The sequence below is a fragment of the Pecten maximus genome, chromosome 11, assembly GCF_902652985.1.
Source record: "Pecten maximus chromosome 11, xPecMax1.1, whole genome shotgun sequence".
Taxonomy (NCBI): domain Eukaryota; kingdom Metazoa; phylum Mollusca; class Bivalvia; order Pectinida; family Pectinidae; genus Pecten; species Pecten maximus.
Genome location: NC_047025.1, coordinates 10,553,488 through 10,576,731, shown reverse-complemented (window position 1 = coordinate 10,576,731; position 23,244 = coordinate 10,553,488). Strand labels below are relative to the sequence as shown.

Below are 23,244 nucleotides of genomic sequence, written 5' to 3'. Positions count from 1 at the left end.
TTTTTGATAGCTCAGTAAGCATGAAAGTGATTTATTTTTGTTGATACCTGTATACTTAAACTGTTAATAAAAAAAGTTCCATGGATCATATTTCATATTTGTTTTCCTTTAAGATAGTTATGGTATCTCCAATGGAAATGAGTTCCAATTGGTTAAATCCATACAACCAGTTGCATCAATTGTCTTGCAGTTTATCTAAATTCACACGAATCTTGCTAGCAATCTGTTTCTTGTATTCACTGCCTGCTTCGCATTGACAAATATGTTTGGATAATTGTTGATGTCCTGAGCTTGTGCCATGTCTATGAAATCTTCTGTGTTGTCAACAGATACAATGCAGATTGTGGAGAATACATGCAGACATCACCAAATGACAAATCTGTGTAACATCAGCACAATAAACCTTTTGAAGTCTTCTAAAACGTCCCTTATCATGTGCGTTGGCTCGTTCTTACACATTGTCTGGCAGATGAAAAAGCCTTGTTACAACGTCGTTGCAGGACTAAGATGACCATTGTCTCTAAATGGTGTCATTAGCCATGGCTTAAGAGGATAGGCTCCATCTTCGAGTATATAATATGATTGTTTAGTATCTTTTCTCCATTCTCTGCTTTCCTGAAACAGTTCACAGTTTCCTAACACCCTCGCGTCGTGTGTGCTACCTGGCCATCCTACGTATGCATCATTTATGACCAAATTATCGGCCACAACAAGTTGTAGTTGAATGGATGCAAAACCTTTTCTATCAATATAGTCGTTTTGGCCACCAGGACAATTCACGATTGGAATATGTGTCCCACCCAAAGCTCTGACAATGCCTGGGAAGTTGTATCTATCTTCAAAACTTTCAGATATGTCACGCTGTCTCTCATACGTTGACCAAGCAATGTAATTGTGTTTCAAATCCGTGATCAGTTCCGAAACACTTCTGATGCACGAATGAACTAACCTATTCGCTTACACCGAATATCAAGGCTATTTCACGCTGACTATCTTGATTTGACAGATACCATATAAATATATATAACTGTTTATTGGGGGCTACTGGTAATAATCCACCGCGATAAATTTCTGTCAGGGGTTCTCGGATCTCGTCTAACAGGTGGTTGTATACAGTACTGCTTATACGGAAATGTCTCCGAAATTCAGTGTCGGACCATTTGACACAACATTTTCCAAACAATCTTCCATTTTCGGTCTTTCTTTCGCCAGTGCGGTAAACGCACATACAAAGGGCACAGGGTCATCAATGTTCAATTGACAGTCCATAGATCGTAAACTGTCTTCAAGCATGTGATAATACCCAAGTAGCTCTAATCGGTCTGCCATCTTTGTTTTGTTCCCGTCAGTTCTTGGTGTTAGGGCGTGATACCCCGGAAACATATAAGAACATGTTCTCGGTCGTTCTCGAGTAAAGAGAACGGCTTCGCCCGAAGACACCCCTTGTGATAGGCCGGAACTTTTGCCGATTTATAGTGCTACCTCACTGAAGCATACTGCCTAAGACACCCAGCAGCACACCCCATCCGGTCACATTACTGACAACGGGCGAACCAGTCGTCCCACCCCTTGTATGCTGAGCGCTAAGCAGGAGCAGCAACTACCATTTTTAAAGACTCTGGTATGTCTCGGCTAGGGGACAGAACCCATGCGTGCGACATGTATGCGTGTGGTGAGTGCGTATGTGTGTTTTGGGAGGCTGTGGTATGTTCGTGTTAAGTCTCCTTGTGATAGGCCGGAACTTTTGCCGATTTAAAGTTCTATCTCACTGAAGCATACTGCTGGAGACACCCAGCAGCACACCCCACCCGGTCACATTATACTGACAACGGGCCAACCAGTCGTCCCACTCCAAAATATGCTGAGCGCTAAGCAGGAGTAGCAACTACCATTTTTAAAGACTCTAGTATGTCTCGGCTAGGGGACAGAACCCAAAACCTTCCTCACAGCGGCGAACGCTAAACTAAAGTCCAAAAGTGAGGCATAGTCAAGGGAGACATTAGGAAGAAGAAAATTGTTAAGAAAGAGAAAAGATAAGATCCCAAATTTAGTCGACTCTTACGATCATGCAATGGGGGCAGCAGGTACATTTCTTACGCCCTACCTGCAGGGCAGAGGCCTAAAGTGAGGCATTGTCAAGGGAGACATTAGGAAGAAGAAAGTTGTAAAGAAAGAAGAAAGTTGTAAAGAAAGAAGAGAAAAGATGAGATCCCAAGTTAAGTCGCCTCTTACGATCATGCAATTGGGGCAGCAGGTACAATTCTTACGCCCTACCTGCAGGGAACCATTTATTGGACCATTCTTCCAGGTTATTAAGATCATCTTGCAATTTCCTGTTGTTAGAGTTGTTGTTGCTTTATCCATATATTTTGGGTGTCGCCTGCAAATAGTCTTGTTGCGGAAGTTATTGATTCTGGTAGGTCGTTGATGTAGATTAAAAAGAGCACTGGGCCAAATACACTTCCATGGGGGACCCCACTGGTGACACTCGACCAGTCTGAAGTTTTTCCATTGACCATAACTTGTTGTTGCCTGTAGCTCAGAAAGGATGCTATCCATTTTGAGTTTATTTTCAATTCTGATAGTTTGGATCGTTTTGATAGTCCTTGATTTGGGAATGTGTCGAAAGCTCTTAGAAAGTCCAAGTAAATCATATCCATTATGTTTCCGTCATCTATTGTTTTGGTGATAACATCCAGGACCTCCAGGAGCAGTAGTGTTGTCCCTTTCGGAATCCATACTGGGATAGTAACATTTATTTTTGAAGCATGGTTTAGACATATTCAAGTAACTATGTGATCAATTGTTCATATGTTAACAGTTTTGTCGCTAAATTTAGACCAGTATTAACCCAACTAATGCAGCTGATGATAAGGTTGGTTACATTATAATCAACTAACAGATATACATGTTTATATACAAAGCACCCATTTCTCCTAAATGACAATAGACTCGTCTGTTTTCAATATGCTAATCAACGTTCAACACGACAGGTCATTACAGACGCACTATATATTGCCTAGTTACAGTAGCTTAAAAAACCTAGCTTTGGCATATTTAATTATATATGGTCGTGGCTAATCATCAGAATATTGTCGTAAATGTTTGACCCATCGTTCAAGCAGGTGGTATATACATATAAATTAACTGTGTGTGTTTATGTGTCTGTACAGGTAAAAAAGTTTTGAACCAAAAGCTTCACAGTTGTACAATTGATTCAAGTTTCAATTTCTACAGTTGGTTTGGTTTGGTTTATTTTGTTTAACGTCCTATTAACAGCTAAGGTCATTTAAGGACGGCCTCCCGTGCGTGCGACATGCATGCGTGTGGTGAGTGCGCATGTGTGTTTTGGGAGGCTGCGGTATGTTCGTGTTAAGTCTCCTTGTGATAGGCCGGAACTTTTGCCGATTTACAGTGCTATCTCACTGCAGCATACTGCCGAAGACACCCAGCAGCACACCCATCCGGTCACATTATACTGACAACGGGCGAACCAGTCGTTTAGGAGGAGTTGTCCGGACAAACTTAAAGTTATGGTTCTTATCGGTAAACCTGTTTATAGTGATCAGTTGCCATAGCAACCATAATTTTGAAAGAAAAGAAAATGGCATGCACATCTACACATGGTCCTCTATATTTGTGTGAAGTTTCATCGAAATCGGCCCTTCGGTTTAGGAGGAGTTGTCCGGACAAAATGCGTCTACAGACAGACGGACGGTTTGGTTTGGTTTGGTTTAATTTGTTTAACGTCCTATTAACATCTAAGGTCATTTAAGGACGGCCTCCCGTGCGTGCGACATGCATGCGTGTGTTGAGTGCGCATGTGTGTTTTGGGAGGCTGCGGTATGTTCGTGTTAAGTCTCCTTGTGATAGGCCGGAACTTTTGCCGATTTACAGTGCCATCTCACTGCAGCATACTGCCGAAGACACCCAGCAGCACACCCCATCCGGTCACATTATACTTACAACGGGCGAACCAGTCGTTTAGGAGGAGTTGTCCGGACAAACTTAAAGTTATGGTTCTTATCGGAAAACCTGTTTTAGTGACCAGTTGCCATATCAACCATAATTTTGAGAAAAATAAAGTGGCATGCACATACACACATGATCATTAATATTTGTGTGAAGTTTCATCGGAATTTGCCCATCGGTTTAGGAGGAGTTGTCCGGACAAAATGCGTCTACAGACAGACGGACGGTTTGGTTTGGTTTGGTTTATTTTGTTTAACGTCCTATTAACATCTAAGGTCATTTAAGGACGGTCTCCCGTGCGAGCGACATGTATGCGTGTGGTGAGTGCGTATGTGTGTTTTGGGAGGCTGCGGTATGTTGGTGTTAAGTCTCCTTGTGATAGGCCGGATCTTTTGCCGATTTAGAGTGCTACCTCACCACGGACGGACAGACAACCTGATTCCAGTATACCCCCCTAACTTCGTTGCGGGGGGTATAAATATCTGAACATTAGGCTTCTAAGTAATACGAGATCTTATAGGGTAAAAGCCGGTAATTCCGGACAATTTTTACTAAATGTGTTACGTTTTGCAATAAAGTAAGTCTCGTCAAACTCTTGTGTTGTTTTGTTTGTTCCTACGATAATTCCGGACGTTTTGACTATTCACTTCCGGTGTGGAGGCGATTGTAAAATGAAAAACGATACCATTTTCCGGAACATTCATCTTCCTTTACGCAAAGTTTACTTGCCGGGAAAGTTTGACCTTCATGACCGGGTGACTTAATCATTGATATGTAAGTATTTCTATCTTGGTTAAATACATAGGGGTTGATTGTTTGCTTTTCTAACATAATAAGGATCTTATTTTTTATCATTGGTGTTGAAATTAACGAAGCAATACAAATATATTTACATTTTTTAACTGTCCGGATTTACCGGACACAATATTTTGAAAAGAACTTAATTCCGGACAACGGCTTTCATGAGTTTAATGGACCTCCGTATGTAATAAATATTAACATAACGGTGATATTTATTTTTCTTGAATGCAGAGAACACTTTTTTTTTTAAATACACGGTATTTCAAAACACTAAGAAGGAACAATATTTAGTGTATTTTTACAATTCAATTGAAATGTCGGTAAAAATTATATTGAAGCATGGTTATGAGTAAATATATACACAATTACTGCAATATTGTTACTTACTATTCTCGACAAAATTTTAACTTAAGGTTCTTAATAAGCCTGCCTATTAAAACGGTATGTAATGTACGACACGACGAATTTAAAATAAATTTATATTTACAGAACTAGAAATGGCCCCCAAAAAGTCTACGTCTAGAAGTAAAAAGCGACAGGTTCATTCAGAAGAGACGTTGACCCTAGCAATCAACGCCGTTAGAGGAGGGCTTTCAGTGAGAAAGGCAGCGGGAAAATATGGCATAGCAAAATCAACTTTAGGAGATAAAGTGACAAATAAATCGCAAATAGATGCAAAGATAGGGAGAAAGCCTGCCCTTCCCGATGAAGTTGAAAAACAGATTGTTGACAACGTGAAAAGAAACGCAGAACGTGGGTTCGGTATGTCTAGACAGCAGTTGCTGACCCGAACGGGATTGCTTTGTAAAAAAATGAGCGCGTCCGTTTTTAAGAATGGCGCACCAACCAAACATTGGTGGCAGGGACTTAAGACAAGGTTTCCTGAACTAACATTGCGTAAACCTGAACAATTAGGAACTGTCAGAGCTAGAATGCTCAACAGCACTGTTGTGGATAACTACTTCGTTGAACTAGCCGGTATTGTCGAAGCTCTGAACCTACAGAACGCACCAGAGCGTATCTGGAACGCGGACGAGACCGGCAAACAGTTTATGCACACACCGGTACGTGTTATCGCTCAAAAAGGGTCAAAGAATGTTGTAGGGAGAACGGGTAACGATAGAACTAACATAACAATAATGGCAACTGTAAATGCCAAGGGTGATACCATGCCTCCAATGATAATTGTGAAAGGCAAGACTAAGAAATCCCTGTATGGGTATAATACCGCCGAAGCCCCTTTAAACTCTATCTGGACCCACAACGAAAAGGCCTGGATGACGGAGGAACTGGGGGAGGAATGGTTTAGGAATGTGTTCCTGGAGAACTGTGGTCCTGAAAGACCACAACTCCTTATTCTCGACGGTCACGGGTCCCATGAAACACTGGGATTGTTGGAACTCGCAGAGTCCGAGCATATACACATTCTCGCTCTTCCGCCCCACACGACCCATTTTTTACAACCCCTGGATCGTTCAGTGTTTGGCCCCTTCAACAAGGCCTACAACCGGGTCTGTTCGGACTTCTTATCGGCATCTCCATGCAACATTGTAAGTAAGTGGACTTTCCCGGCGCTTTTCAGACAAGCATGGGAAACAGGCCTTACCCCGGCCAATATTATCAGCGGGTTTAGAGGCTGCGGCATTTTCCCGGTAAACAAGGAGGCAGTTCCACGCAGTGCTTATGCACCAAGCCTTGCGTATGATCGCCCTCCATGCACTGAAACGTCGATAGTCACAAGCGCTACTGAGACTATCTCAGCTACCTCGTCAACGACTACGACGTGCACTGCAACGAGCACCGGAACCCCTTTGGCACTTTGTACCACTCCTGCTTTGACAGATACCCCAGGTGCGACTCCATCATTTATTCCACTTTGTACAACTTCTGCTTTGACAGATACCTCGTTTGCAACTTCCTCATTCATTCCACCGTGTTCCTTTCCAGCTGTATCACTCCTGCTTTGACAGAGACCTCGTTTTCAACTTCCTCATTCATTCCACCGTGTCCTATTCCAGCTTTAACAGAGACCTCCTCGTTGTTCAGCAACCTCGTTCTCGACACCATGCGATAACACGTCATTCGCTGCACCTATAGCTACTGACTCCGCTATCGACGATCCTCAAGATTTACTGAGGATGATAACTACCGGACAGATCGATGTCATCGCAACAGCAGACGACGATGGCGTCGCTGTTATTCCGGATTCCAACATGTGGAACTTAAGTCTTGAAAACATTTTGACACCTGAAAAAATGAAGAATGAAAATGAACATTTACCGACGAAACGCGGGACGAAACGCGATAAAAACACATAGACTGCTTACTAGTGAGTCAATTATCAAAGAGAAAAGAGAAGCAGTTGAAAAGAAACAAAAACTTGAAAAAGAGAAACAAGAACGTAAAGTAAAACGAGAAGAAAAGAAAAAACAAAAACAATGAATTTAAAAGCACTTAATCGTTTTCACTCTCAGGAAGTAGAATGTATTTTGAATGAATTCAAAGCAGCTTAGCTGTCCTATAGACATTAAGTTATCCTACGTAGTAAATATTTCTTCATTTTACTGGTGAATTCCATCTGATAATTATCTAAATATGGTGTAAATTGTGTTGCAACTTAATTGACAGTTTTATTTTAACACAACTTCTACATCTAGTAATAATGTTCCGTACTTATTTGTTTCCTACCGACGTAGATTGAAAAATGTCAAGTCGTCTCATCAATAAACCATGTACACGTACATTGTTTTTTTGGCAAATTACTTTAGCGATAACTACGGGTTTAGGTTATGTACATTAATGTGATAGATTGAGTTTCTTAAGTGTACAGATGATTGCCTCAATAACATATCACATGTATGCATGATTTAATATATACCTTGATAATGCAGCCAAACTCGTGAATACCGCTCCATAACATGGTATGCTCCGACGGCTGTTATACAAAATGTTCTTTCCTTGCGGATCTTACCTCGCCATGTTTCCATCGTTTAACCACGTGGTGCATTTAGTAATTTATATTGTACCATGGTTGCGGCTATTTTTCTTTGAAGTTGACTGTTGTATAAATCTCGATAGTCCGAGAAGAGGCGAAGCCTAGGCATACACTAACTACCCCGACACATTGATTGGGGTGGAGCCTAGCTGTGCAATAAGTTCCAAGTTATTTTTCAGTTAGACTGAAACAATGTTTATGTATCGATTTACAGTCATGTCCCAGAGAAAAATCGCTACAATCAAGATGCAAATTACAACACTGTTCATTTTGAAAAACAAACAAAAAATCTGTTTATTTCATTTTTAATACATGTAATATTTTTTACAAAATTATAAACAAACAATTTAAAGGTTATAAGACTATACCCGATGTCTTCTTAAAAATCATAACACTAATGTCACTATGCCACGTCTTCAAAAATCGTTTAAAAGGTCACTTGTTTCCGACATTAAAAGTAACTTGACAGTTGTTAAAAAGACTTCCTGTCGGGAGATTACTTATATCACTGAGAGGCACTGTAGCACGTTTGGCAGTGGGCTCGTCTTGGTGAGTTTTGTTTTCGGGACATTTTCTTTTCTGTGGAGGATCTAACACTGAGGATACTTTGCGTAACACCGATTCGTCAGCTGACTTGTATTTTCTCACAGCCTTTTCTGACCTATGTCCAGTTCTGTTCATGATCTCCTGCTCATCAACCCCGGCGATGTAGAGTTGTGTTGCGCATGTGCGTTTTCCCGAATGATTGGTATAATTTCCACTTAATCCCGCGCGTGCACAAATAATTTTCATAAGATTTCTCAGTTTATTAACTCCTACCGGTTGGTTCCCAAACCACGGAGGTGTGCCAGGTAATGCGCGCCTGTAGAATTTCCCAGAGACTAGGGCCTGCAGGTACTTCTCATACAAATCGACTATGCAGCGTTCACCTACAATGGTTAAGATCTAAATATTATAATACTTCATTATAAACTTGTGATAATAATAATATACAGTTAAAATTAAGCGGCTGTTTTCTTTGAAAGCTTTTAAAAGTGCATTGATGGTAATACAACGTTTGCGAGACAGTATAAGCAGTACATTTATAATTAATGAATGCGGAGTGCGGATTTGAGGATTTACACATTAGTGAATAGAATAGTTCACAAATAGTCTAATATTTCTAATTCTTATGCATTTTACTCACCTTGGTTACTGTAGTGTCTGATATTCTTTATGTCGATCTCTCGCTGCGCGAGTCCTCCTTTAAATGTCTTCGAAGTTCTTCCCACAAACTCGACGTACTTTGCTTTAGAGTCTTCTCCAATAATGAACTGATCACACTCAAGCGCATGGTGTTCGTCATGGCCCCTCATGCCAAACAATTTACAGTTATAGAAAAACATTGTACATTGGAGGGTATCTGCTGTTTTGTCACCAAATATACCATTTTCCCATATAATGGCCTCATCCTCGGGAAGAATAGGTTCTGCTTGTTTTGTTTTGCCGCCTATGCCCTTTTTTAACAAATCCTTCATTCGCGAGTCCAGAATTTTCCTAAATTCGGCAAACCTGTGGTCATTGGCATCCAAAATGTTTTTATCATTAACATCATTATCTCGCCGGTAACGTAATAGGCCACACGTGATCAGGTACAAGAAATTTGATGGGTATTCTGTGCCGTCTGTTTTCCGAGCTTCCACAATAAATCGTCCGAGATAAAAATTAAGGTTTTCACCCGTCATTGCCAAGATTTCTGGAACATTATCTCTTTCTTTCCTCCACATTTCGAAAACTCCAAAAGCCCACGAAGTGTTCTTTTTTGTGTTCAAATTAATGTTACTATTGATGAGTTCCCGTATTTCTTCATCGCTTACGGCATCTCCGAAACGTCTAGCATCAGAACTAGATTTGCTAGCTGCTCCTTCAGTAACGTTTTCAGTTTCATTTTCAGTTTTGATATCCAGTGTATCACAGATTTGGGAAAGTGTTAAATCTTCGTCAGTTACTGACCCCGTAACTTCTAAATTATCCACGATTTGGCTAAGATTAATATCGTCCTCCGATATTCCAAATAACTCGAAGTCGTTAATGGCGGACAGTTCTTGCAAATCGAGTCCGCCGTCTCCAATTATAAAATTACCCAAATCCGACATCTTTTCTAAATAACAACTCTCCTATTGGAAAGTTTATGGTACTGTGTCGCAACGTGGGAATTTGACAGATGATTTCCGTACTGCAGAATCTCACCGCGAGAAAGCGGGTGCGGTCGAATATGATTGGTCAATGACAAAGGAACTAGAATTTGATTGACACAAAGTGGGAGGTGCCATGGTACAAGCCAGTTATTGAAATCATTACTCGTGTACCCGAGTTATTTGTTGAAGGGGCGGGGGACTCGGCGCAGCGCCTCGTACCCGCCCCTTCAACAAATATTTCGGATACACTCGTAATGCTATTCAATAACTATAACTAAATAGCTGTATATCCTTAGTTGTTGATCTAGTTTAAAAAACGCATGCAAATATTCATACATGTCAATTTGTCCGTCCTGTGAGACAATGTCAGTGCTGTTAAATATGTGGAGTCGTCTGTCCGGAATTATCGGTTCACTGTCCGGAATTAGCGACCGCACTCAAATATCATTCTTTTACTATACTACTCATGTCGTTCATTTCCTCTCTAAATTTTTCATTGACAGATAAACAAACTCTACACGATTCATTCGACTGATTGCAGAATTGGGATTCTACATATGATCGCCAATAACGTATTTGGTATTTAACTCAAAACTGTCCGGAATTACCGGCTTTTACCCTATTTGTTTCAATATATTTGTACATGATTGTATATATAGCCTACAAAATCACTGTTATATCTGGTAGTATAACATTTAGTTAATTTTGGTATCATAGTAAGTATGTCATTAATGGGGACATGAACAAAGAACAAATTTTAAGGGGGGGGGGGGGGGGGGGGGGGGGGGGGGGGGTTGTAGTGTGACAGCACGAGTTCGGGGAGTCGGATAAATCCTTTACATGTTTTGAGCGATAAGCAGAAGCTTAGGTGGGTGTACGTTGTATGATGTTTATCCGTGTTTCCTCCGCTAGGGATGCCAGAGGCTATTTCCTCATTTCTCAAAGCGGCTGTCTTGCCTTGTATATGTCCCTGTGTGTATTTTTGTACTAAATGTGGGAATAATTGTAGTAATTATTGGCTAATTTAAATTAGGAAAGATTAGGAATTTATTTTAATAGGTTTTGGGAAAGCTAGGTTAAATATCCATTGGGAGGTGTCTAATCTATGTTGTAATAGGGATTAATTATAAAATAACTATTTATTAGAAAAGAATTTTTCTTCACTTTAATAGATAAATATTATTCTTAAGATAGTCAATCTAATTAAAATCTAGATGGCCATTCTCAATACGTTACATGATCATGTAACGTAGTTAGAATGACCATCTGGATTTAAATTAAATTGTAAGATAGTGAGATTAACTATTTTTATTCAAATTCAAAAGGCATGCTAGAATTAGGGTTTAGGAAGTTATATTTAATATTGTACATTCCATTCACCATTTATTCAAATCCTTCGTTGTAAATATTCATAGATTAGTTGATTATAGGTGTGGGAGTCATGTGAGAGATTGGTAGATTTGATTGGTTGATAGTTAATAGGTTGTCAGAATTGTATGTCATCTTTAAATATCCCACAATTAGATTATTTAACTTGATAAAACTCTTGGTTGTATCTGAGTAGTGATCACAGTCCTGGGGATAGTGCTGTATAGCATGGCTATTACCATACTTCCAAACAAAGTTTGTTTATCATAGCTAACGCTAATGGCCTAAGGGCAGATAACTTAAGTGTTCCTTTTACTTGGTAAAATTTGACATTGTATAAAAAAAAAGAAAACTTGACATAATTAACTGGACGAATAATTGCTCATGATGTTGATGCAACCTGAAGAAGAAACGTAACTCAAAGAAGAGACAAAGACATGGGGATAAATAGTAGTTTGGTTTTAAGACTCATTATCTGACCCTTAGCTTAGTTCTTTATGACTTGATATCAATCAGGGGCCGCGGTGGCCGAGTGGTTAAGGTGTACTGACACTTTAACACTAGCCCTCCACCACTGGGTTGCGAGTTCGAAACCTACGTGGGGCAGTTGCCTGGTACTGACCGTAGGTCGGTGATATTTCTCCGGGTATTCCGGCTTTCCTCCACCTCCAAAACCTGGCACGTCCTTAAATGACCCTGGCTGTTAATTGGACGTTAAACAAAAACAAAAAAACAATGGTACCAATCAGATTGATACCTAAACATACGCTACCAGGGTTAGTGGTTAGGTCGAACCACTTGGCTGTTTCAATATTTTCGCTTGGCGGAAGCCCTTTCGGGTCAGATTTATTCCATAAATTATACAAGAGGTCCATGGTCCTAAACCGTTCAACTAACAAGGTTTGGTTTATTTCGTTTAACGTCCTATTAACATCTAAGATCATAGACGCGCCCCTCTATTCCCAGGGATCAAACCAACTCATTTATATAAATTCTTGCTGCCCTCCCCCACTGATGTTCCAGACCAAATTTGTTTATAATCCATTAAGGCACTAAGAAGGGTAGCACTGTAAAGACAGTTTCCCTTTCGTGCCCATCTCCTCGGAAGCAAGGTGTCGCACAACCCTCTTTTTATACAAAATACGATTGTCCACTCCAAAAATACATTTGAGCATTATTGAGTAGTAGTGTTTTAAATACAATTCCATTAAGTCCTTTTTTGGGGCTCCGAACCTCTTCCTCAAGGGGTCATTTATAAATATTATTATTACCCTTCTCTAGAATGTTGCATATTACATTTGGTTGTATCAAGGAGTAGTAAAGCTTTAAAGCCAAACGTATCCTTTTGTTCCCCAGTCCTTTTGATACTAGCGGTCGAACCAATCTCACTTACATACATCATGATTGGCCTGCCCCTGGTGTTTCCGACCAAATTTGGTAAAAATCTGCTTCGTGTTAAGGAGAATGGCGGTTGAAAGTTTAAGTAAACAGGGACATTGCACAACGATGCACCAAACATGGTGGCTATATATCAGCCTGGCTATTTGAGGTAGATGATCTAGTTATTATAATGCAATGTATAGAATACTACTGAAGTAGTTTTTTATTGTAGCGAAGTCTCTTGAAGCCCATGGAGGGGCCAGGTCTTAAATGAAGCTTTGCTGCTGATTTCCTAAAATTAAGCTGAACCCAACAAGTAAAAAATACAATACTTTATTTCATTTTTGCAGCTTATGTACATTGAAGCATATTGCGAAAGTGTAAATGTCACTTTTTCATGTGTTTTTCAACGTCAACAGATTATCCTCACTAGACTTACTTTCTTTCAAAATACCACTATTCCGTGGTCTTCAAAGTGGTTCGTTTAACTAAAAAATTACGATGAAACACACATGTAGTATATACAACGATATGTACGGAAAATAATGACGTTTATTTTATGTTGAAATCGTATATCAACGGAATCTTGATCTAAAACGATTGGAATCTTCCCGTGGGTTTTTTTTTTCCATCTGGTCAAACATCATTGTTGTCAGAATATTTCACAAATGGAGAAGAGTTTTGCTGTACAGTCCACACTTTCCAGACCTGTTGGTGTCATCATGACACAGTGACCTTGACTCGGGTCTGGGTTGCCAGGCGACCAAAGAACGCTGTCGATAACTTCGGATGCATCAGTATACTTCCATTCTGGCAACACATATGTACCAGACACAAATAAATGGCTGTGGTTTGTTGCTGAAAAATATAAATATTTCTCGTTTTATATGACCTTTGTGACATTTATCCGTAGGTGCGACAACATAGCTCTGGACGACGGATGGACGATTTCTGACATGTGTAGGCAGGATATGTGAAATTAAATTGAGCTTGATGATTTTTGTCTCAAAACTAGGGAGAGAAATCCAGTATGAGAATTCAGTGGAGCAATTCTAACCAAAAAATAGGAGCTTGTGGACAGTCTAGTAATTATTTTATGTATTGCGATACTAAGTATATGATTTTTTTATTGTATTATATTTTCACCAGTGATATATCGAAAATTATTGATTCTATAAAAAGTGATATATTTCACTATTGAGAAAAAACACTTTTCTTATACGTAGTTTTCTGGAACCAACAAAAAACATGTTTCTGTTGGTTCCAGAAAACTACTTTCTCAGTTTTCAACGAATAATTTAAAGTTTTGGTGGGCTTTGTAGTCATGATAATATTTTTTTTTTTTTTTTTTTTTTTGAGCGGCATTTTCATTCATCAATTAAAACAACAATAACAACGTTTTACGCCTTTTTGTTGTCCTCTTCCGCATGAATTTTGTAATGACTGGCTCACAGGTTCTTTGTACGAATTCCGAAACACCCTGTTTATACGTATTTTTTATAGTTTCAGGGGCAGTTGTTCCTGTAGAAATCAACTGGCAGGAATTTATAGATGGATGGGACATGAAGCAATACTGACATATTCAGTACTATAAATATGGGTTTGTGATCAATCCTCTTACCTAGAATGGTGTTTTCGGCAATGACATTCTGTAAATTTAACATTTTAGCCTCCGACTTAATCCGCATCAGCCCCGAGTATTGTTGGGTGCAGACGTCGGCTGCACCTGTCTGGCTCAATTCAAGTTCGGTGACCCTGTAGAACGTGCTGCTTTTCGATAATATTTGGAATCCAAGGGATGTCAATAATCCTGCGTTTGAGATAAAAAATGGTCAAAATTAACACATCTAATGTTATATGAATCATCTGATATAAAATAAAAAGTCGCCTGTCAATTAATTTTGAACGATTTCTATATTTAAATTGCAAATTTAAATGATCTAGAGGGACCACAGAACAGAATCAACAATAGATTGGGGGTTTTCCCCTGTTTGGGCGGAAGATTTAAAAGGAATATGAATGCATCGGGGCCTACTGAGTGGATATTCCAAAGTTTTGTTTTCCTAGAAGTGTCAGACTTTTCAAAGATTTTGTCTACTTGAGTCATATTGTTCATTTACTGACTTTCCCTGTTGATAGGACACAAACCATTCTAGAGTGCTTACTTCATGTAACTTAATATTCAAGTATACTTAGTTCATTTAATCTAACATCATAGTGTACTTATTGCGAGTAACCTAACATTGCAGTGTACCGATTTCATGTAACCCAACATTCGAGTGTACTTTTTTTCATATGACCTAAAAATCTAGTGTACTTACTTTATGTAACATAAGTTAACATTCTAGTGTACTTACTTCATGTAACCCAATGTTCTACTGTACTTTATTCAAATAACCCAACATTGTGTGTACTTCCTTAAGGTAACATAGCATTGTACTGTTATGCCTACTGTATCTCACTGCTTGTGGTTGTCGTCAGAGTCGGCTACATGTGCCCCCCCCCCCCCCCCTCCCTCCCTCCCGAAACCCTAGATGGCGTTCTTTCTATGTCTTCTTTGTCAATAACGTCCAAATCAAAACTCCGTACACTTTACCGACTGTTTTAACCGCCCTTAATCAAAATCGCGACTTCAACATTGAGATGCATGAAAATATATTTCATAGTGCCACGGGCAATGCAGCAAATGATGAAACCCACTTTCCTGTATACCAACTTTTATCAAAATTAATATAAAACTGTCACGTCAAAACGAAAATTCCTAACTTATGTACATCTTCACTTTGTGTCTGGTCTTTCTTTACACCAACATGCATAAAATCAATCAACACATATTGGAGTTGCCTCAGCCAGACGGACGATATAATGACAATACCACAACATCCAGAATTATCACAGACTAAATCGATATTGACAATTGAAAAGGTAAAAGGATAATGAAACCAGTATATACAGCTTTTGCTCCATCAATGTCACCCACCTCGAAAATCTAGCTCACAACGTCACCCACCTCGCAAATCCAGGTCACAACGACAACAGTCTAGGTTATGTAACGTCATCAAAATAGGAACAGGGCAATGTCAAAGGAAACACCAAACATACCAACAGGCGTCAAATATGAGGGATGAACTAAACTGGTTACAAGACTAACTCGGTTCAACAATTACATTATTCAAGCCATCATTCTAACTCATTCGAGATGTTAAAAGTCATATGATTGAAGAAAGAAATCGGCAGTTTCTTCACGATATGTCTCCCTATGTTAATGGAACCGAAACTTTATAGCATACCGCTTGTTATCGTAGTTATATTAGGTTAGGATAAAACAAAAATAGAATACAGTACCTGCATTAACGAAATAATGCGTTGATCCAGTGAAGAGGAAGGATGTTGTGGTGACTGATGAGTTATAGCCCCGACAAGTGTTCTGGTTTGTGTCAAAGGTGAAGGAAAAACACAATTCTCCTCTATGGCACAATATACCACAGTTGGGAAGTAACCGAGACGATGTATCGAAAACAAGGTGCTGATCGAGGTCTGCGGAGGGTAACATTGGCAATCTGTAAAATTCCGACTGGCTTTCTGCAAGGTAAAACATGTTTTTTGACTAATTTTTCCAGAGCATCAAAATTGTTGTCTGCGTGTATTCTACATTTTGACCTTGGATTCATTACTTGATGTCCACGCTTTTGGTAAGAAACAAATCTGCGAAATAGTTTATATACAGTCGAACTTCGTTTTCTTGAGGCGATGGAGGTCATGAAAAATATAATAATCAAAAGTTTCCCCGGGTATAAGTTATATAGAATATCGGGACTCTTTTGGTAAGACTTAGAAACAAATCTGCGAAATAGTTTATATACAGTCGAACTTCGTTTTCTTGAGGCGATGGAGGTCATGAAAAATATAATAATCAAAAGTTTCCCCGGGTATAAGTTATATAGAATATCGGGACTCAATGTTTACTTCGAGTTATTCATCCGTTTTCTTTCTCTTATATGCCATAAGTACATTTTAATTGTAATGTCAGGAGCCAAAAACAAAATACAAACAAAACATAAAATCACGTTTTCTTACTTTTTTCCTTAACACCGTAAAATCCACCGATGTCAAATCGGAGACTAATATGGATGTTCCAGCTTCTGGGATTGATACGGACGTAAACAGCTGTGATACTGGGGACGAGACTCGACTTGACTACGGTGTTTTGGTCACTGTTTCCGGTAAATAACTGGAACACAAATGATCTTGACAAATTAAGCATATTATTACTGATATGTAGCAAATGTAACATTAAAGTGGACCAAAAGAATATCATATATATAAATATATTTTTGACAGTTGTAATTTAACCCAAAATATACTGAACATATTTTCACTCGTGTAATGTTAACTGATTAATCAATTTCAACAATGACATAGTTTAATCAACTCAATACATGGGCTTAGAGGCGTAAATCTTTTTCTTTCTCACTTGAACGTTTTATGAACGACATCATGATTCATTTGGAAATATAGCATTCCGTTATACAATATGAAGTTGTGACGTGATTGGTGAAATTCCTATTGGTTCAGTTGTCAACATCCTAGTTCTCGATTTGAGAATAGAGATTGTTTCGCGGGTCAATGTGAAGACGCTAACTCTTCTGTAATGCCTAGTCTTATTATTTCTGCATACAAATCTAATATTTTGTTCAATTTTGCCCTGCAGGTAGGGCGTAAGAATTGTACCTGCTGCCCCCATTGCATGATCGTAAGAGGCGACTAAATTTGGGATCTTATCTTTTCTCTTCTTCCTTAACAACTTTCTCCTTCCTAATGTCGCCCTTGACAATGCCTCACTTTTGGCCTTTAGTTGAGCGTTCGCCGCTGTGAGGAAGGCTTTGGGTTCTGTCCCCTGGCCGAGACATACCAGAGTCTTTAAAAATGGTAGTTGCTACTCCTGCTTAGCGCTCAGCATATTTGGAATGGGACGACTGGTTCGCCTGTTGTCAGTATAATGTGACCGGGTGGGGTGTGCTGCTGGGTGTCTTCGGCAGTATGTTTCAGTGAGGTAGCACTTTAAATTGGCAAAAGTTCCGGCCTATCACAAGGAGACTTAACACGAACATACCGCAGCCTCCCAAAACACACATACACACTCACCACACGCATACATATCGCACGCACGGGAGGCCGTCCTTAAATGACCTTAGCTGTTAATAGGACGTTAAACTAAATAAACCAAACCAAACCAAACCAAACCATTGTTCAATTATGGTTCATTGTTCTTATTTTGAAGCCATATTTCAAAGACTATGCATGTTAAAGCGTTATTCAATTCATTGACAAGAATAGTAAAAAAAAAAAAAAGATTTGTCAACATTCAAAATTATCAGTGTTGACTATAAATAATGTTTAATCAGGCTAAATATGTTGTATGCACGTATAGAACCCCTACATAATTGTGTTATTTAAATTTTCTACAAAGTTCAAGAATATCACCTTAAAACATTTTGAGAAATAGACTTCAAACATCCATACCAAACATTGCTTTCTGACTGAATTATTGGAAATCAAATGTGTGGTATGTATAACTAGAGCTGATACTGAATATGTCCTTTAAACTGTTTTATTTGTATCCCTTTTTATTAGTTCTTCAGAAATAACAGTAATGCGAATTACTACGGTATTGGCGGACGTATGGACTGAAATGGATGTACGGATGAAAGGTGATTTTAAAAGTACACAATCTAATGTCAAGGCTGGAACTCATAACTTTCGTTTTGGGCGGATATCCTATTATGAGAAGGGAAATAAGCGCAGATGACAACATGACTACCATATATACAAACGAGCAGACGTCATATTGTCAAGGGAGTAGAGCAATTCCAAAATAGATCAGGATGTCAATCATCAAATTTCCAAATGTTCCTTCATTTACCCGCATCTCCCAAAACCCCGTGCGGTGACATCACGTACCCTTGGATCTTGATTATGTGACATCACGTTGGTCCATGTACCGCCGTCGATACTATACGACACATAAAAAGTCTTCACCCACTCCTCGAATTCCGGGTCTCCCTGTCCCTGTATCATAATGGTATCTATAGACGTTTCTTGCCGGAATTGTACCTTGAAAACACAATATCAACAATAAAACAGAGACAAGAGGCACAGACGGCATGTTTTGCTCACCTGGATATTTTAGTGACTATAGAAATACACTCTACAGAAAAGGTCTTTCAAAGACGAAAGTTCCAGATCCCTAGGCGCCATAACGACTTGTCATACAAAAATTGGTTCCACTTCACCTAAGGATATCTTAGAAGAAATATGGACCACTCCTTTCATTCGCCTATAAGAAGAATTTCAATGAGTTTTCTTAACTTTCCCTCTGCGGCTCCGTCCCTAACGGGACAATGCCTCACTGGACGGAGACGGAGGTCAGACCCACCATTTGTATAATTCTGAATCCATACCAGTCAATAATGTATAATACGGACCAGGTGAGCTAAAATATGTTACGTTTAAATATATTCGTGTTTCTGAAATTATTACAAATTCTGTAAGCAGTCCACTCAAAATATGCTGAGCGCTAAGCAGGAGTAGCAACTACCATTTTTAAAGACTCTGGTATGTCTCGGCTAGGGGACAGAACCCAAAGCCTTCCTCACAGGGGCGAGCGCTCAACTAAAGGCCAAAATTGAGGCATTGCCAAGGGAGACATTAGGAAGAAGACAGTTGTTTAGAAAGAAGAGATAAGATCCCAAATTTAGTCGCCTCGTACGATCATGCAATGGGGGCAGCAGGTACAATTCTTACGCCCTACCTGCAGGGCAGCCGTTGTCAGTATAATGTGACCGGGTGGGGTGTCCTGATGGGTGTCTTCGGCAGTATGCTTCAGTGAGGTAGCACTATACATCGGCAAATTTTCCGGTCTATCACAAGGAGACTTAACACGAATATAATGCAGCCTCCCAAACACACACATACGCACTCAACACACGCATGCATGTCGCACGCACGGGAGGCCGTCCTTAAATAATCTTAGCTGTTAATAGGACGTTAAACAAAATAAACCAAACCAAACATTGCCATTGTACATGTTCAGAGGTATCATTACGATAACTTTAAATAAATCATTACCTGTATATACTGTTTATCGTCGAGTTCTTCCGACGACCATGACGAATTACCGCGTAGTCGGGCGTTAGACGGTGCATAATTAGCTTTGTATTGGCTGGACGCGGTAAGTGCCGTGTCCTCAACGCCGTTAAGGCCGGAAACCAGGTACTCTGAACACACGGTTAGATCTGAAATTGATCAAATAAAACCAGATAAATAAACAAATTGATATAGTGACCATGATATTAGCCACGCCCAGGTAATCCCTGTATGTCATATCTGTTTTGGCTCTTTTTCTTATTTTCCTGACTTCAGTTTTGGAGTTCCAGTTTTGGCCCCTGGTATTACAGACTTAGAAAAAAACAGGGAATTCTGACATACCGTATTATCTAATTTTCCGATCTCTAATTTAGATTTGATTTAGTAGTACCTTTTATTTGGCATGTTGGAACTCTCATTTGTTTGTGAGGTCCTTGCTACATAGACAATCGCCAAGACGAGGTATTACATATATGACGCATTGTTACGTAATGAAGTATGTTTGTTTTGTTAAGGTTGATCGTCCTCACAACTAACAACCAGGGTTAATAAGGAAAAGAGTGTCAATTAGATACCTTATTATGCATATGATGCACAAGGGGGTTATGTTGATAAGGTGTAAGGGGTGATAACCCATATATATTGTTTGTACTTTCACTTTCGGTTTTGATGTATTGTAACTCTCCTGAAAAGAAGACACTTTCTGAAGAGGAGATAAAAAGGTTTGAAAAGTTTGAAAAGCTGTAGGGTAAAGTTCGGATAGTTTGGCACTTTGGCCACGTCAATAGCTTCTGAGGTGTTGCGAGTCGTCATTCGTGTTTATTCACGATTACTCATTTGCAGAGCAGGTGATCTAGGAAAAATGCCGAGAAATTCAAACGACACAGGAACAGTGTGGGCTGTACAGCAACAAATTACGACGATGAGACCTGGTCTTGTGCTAACATGTAATTTAATGCTGACGAATCAAGTAAGGCTGAAATACAGAAACAACAAGTTGTATCAGCCACAATTTACACAAAATCGTTAGATTTACAAATCAAGTATTCATCGCGAATCCTTAAACATCTCGAAATTACATAATGTACATGTATACACTTGTATAGCGTTTACATAAAACAAAGAAACTCACATCGTATGGGGCAATTAACCATGTTGGGATAAGCAATCGAGATGCCTCGACATCATCTGCCATCGAGAAAACCGTTCGTTGTAGCCACGTTTACACAAGAGTTAGAACAAGGGGAGTAACTCTAAGTGACTAACATATTTTAAGGATGCGTACACCGTACGCGTGGCAGCACACTCCCCGTCTGATATTTCAAATATCACAAACAATTTCTCATCATTACTCTACACATTTGATGGCAATCACTTGAGAGTCACCATGTAAACTAAATTCAAAATATGGCCTTGAATTGGTCCACGCGAATTCGCAATAACGTAAACTCAATGTCTCAATAACTATAATGTCCATACTTAACATTTCAAATACACAAGTTCACAAGTCACTGTTGCACTTCAATAAGTTTGACTAGATCGACTAATGGGCGAATGAAATTTGAATGTTTTCCATCGCGACTGATACGAACTTCCACTTTTCTGACCAACCCAAAATCACCTGGAAAGACGCGCGAAACGACTCCTAGGGGCCATCGATTACGTGGTAGGCCTTTGTCTTGCAGCAAGACGACATCTCCTACCGGGAGATTGGGGTGTTCCTTGTGCCATTTACGTCGTTGTTGAAGAGTTGGCAGGAACTCCTTTTGCCACCGTTTCCAGAACTGATCCGATATAACTTTTTTTTTTATTTCCAGTGTGATTTATACGCTTCCGTCACATCTAGGTTTGTGAATGGCTCCACAGAGTCTCTAGTCTTCTGAGTTAAGAGTATGTTTGGTGTCAATATAAATGGTGACTCCACATCTGATGAAACTGTTGTGATGGGCCTGGCGTTAACAATTGCCATCACCTCGCACATAAAGGTAGACAACACCTCATGTGTGAGGTTTTTGCCTTTCTCTTCTAGGAGCAGAGAGTCTAATACTCGCCTAATCACTCCAATCATCCTTTCCCAGCTGCCGCCCATGTGTGACGAACATGGTGGATTGAATTTCCAGACTGTTCAAGAAGCGTAGAGATGTTTCCTCAAGGAAACGTCCTCAACGTTTATAGCGTCAATTATATGGAGGTCGTCGGAAGCACCAACACAATTGGTACCCCTCTCGGATCTGAATTCCTTCGACTTTCCCACGTATAGACTGAAATTGTCTGAGGCTGTTTATGAAGGATGATGAACTCATCTCTTCAACAAGTTCTATATGGACTGCGCGACAGGTTAAGCAGGTAAACATCACGCATGTGGGTTAATGTTGCGTCCCATTTCGTTGCTCATTAGTGTATTCATGTAAAATATACATTGCTGTACATTGTTGCAACTTGTACATTCCGATGACGTCACATTGTTTACAGATCCCGCGTTGTGTCTGCACTGCCTGACACGAAAGCTTCATTCTGTATTTTTTAGTGTTTTTGTTAGTTTTCTTTTATTTCAATTAATCAGGTATGGTAAAACAACTTCAATCAATATGAGGTGTGAATGTAGTTTTAAGAAAAAACGGCATGTTGCGCGAAAGACTTCAACTTTCACTTTGTCAGTGCATTCGTGATCGCGGCTTAGATCGGTTGTCATGGCAACGACGAGTACGTTAGTTTTACCACAGTGTCGAATCTAAAAACTTGTTTGTACAACCGAAAACTTCTAACTATACCTTATGTCTTTGTAAATCTTCTGTAAATAATTAATTGAATTAATTACGATCCATTGCATTCGTCTATCAACGTTTATTCGTTTCTATATGCCGATTTCGATACCTAAAACACCGAAGAGTTCCAATATTGAAGCGTGAACATTAACACTTGCTCTATAAATCGTCCTAGAGCACCCGACTACCCAAAATTAATACTTATGAAACAGACAACAGCGTGAAGGTAATTGTACGAGAACAACGAAAAGTGCTGTACATTCTTACGAAAATGACAAACATCGTCAAAATTATCAAAAAAGTAGTCAATTAATCGGCACTTCGTCAATTAATACCAGTTTATAACGCCGTTATGTCACTGTACGTGAATAATTAGAAGAATGTACAGCACTTTTCCTTGGTTTCTAAGTACGATGAACAAGTGTATCACGTTTGTTTGTACGGCAAAATACGTTAGTTGGGTGCTCTGGCCATATTTACCGACCAAGTGTTAATGTAGTCCTTCGTGCCGGTCACGTGACCACGCGACAACACGAGGACCGACGAAAACTTCCCGATAAGGACGTTGGACACCTAACATCACAATCCGGTCAAGGAAACAAACAGAACTGACGGGGAAATTATTAAATAATGCATTTAT

At 39.5% G+C, this 23,244-nt stretch overlaps 3 protein-coding genes across 4 annotated transcripts; 1 reads left to right on the top strand and 2 right to left on the bottom strand.

Moving 5' to 3' along the window:
* The first annotated feature begins 5,270 nt into the window (after positions 1–5,270).
* LOC117338426 (jerky protein homolog-like) lies at positions 5,271–6,740 on the top strand. Its single transcript, XM_033899779.1, has one exon. The coding sequence runs from the start codon at positions 5,271–5,273 to the stop codon at positions 6,738–6,740; it is 1,470 nt and encodes a 489-aa protein (XP_033755670.1).
* A 1,426-nt stretch (positions 6,741–8,166) lies between these two features.
* On the bottom strand, positions 8,167–9,153 carry LOC117338310. The gene is made up of 2 exons (XM_033899602.1): positions 8,955–9,153; positions 8,167–8,697 (listed from the first exon to the last, which is right to left on the bottom strand). The coding sequence occupies exons 1-2, from the start codon at positions 9,151–9,153 to the stop codon at positions 8,204–8,206; spliced, it is 693 nt and encodes a 230-aa protein (XP_033755493.1). The 3' UTR covers positions 8,167–8,203.
* A 3,857-nt stretch (positions 9,154–13,010) lies between these two features.
* On the bottom strand, positions 13,011–21,077 carry LOC117338368 (discoidin-2-like). Of its 2 annotated transcripts, XM_033899697.1 has the most exons (7): positions 20,972–21,077; positions 19,822–19,988; positions 18,655–18,807; positions 16,771–16,924; positions 16,039–16,275; positions 14,315–14,503; positions 13,011–13,551 (listed from the first exon to the last, which is right to left on the bottom strand). In XM_033899697.1, the coding sequence occupies exons 1-7, from the start codon at positions 20,991–20,993 to the stop codon at positions 13,346–13,348; spliced, it is 1,128 nt and encodes a 375-aa protein (XP_033755588.1). In that variant the 5' UTR covers positions 20,994–21,077; the 3' UTR covers positions 13,011–13,345. The 2 variants fall into 2 exon arrangements, with proteins under 2 accessions (XP_033755588.1, XP_033755590.1); XM_033899699.1 differs by lacking the exon at positions 18,655–18,807.
* Positions 21,078–23,244: the final 2,167 nt, after the last annotated feature.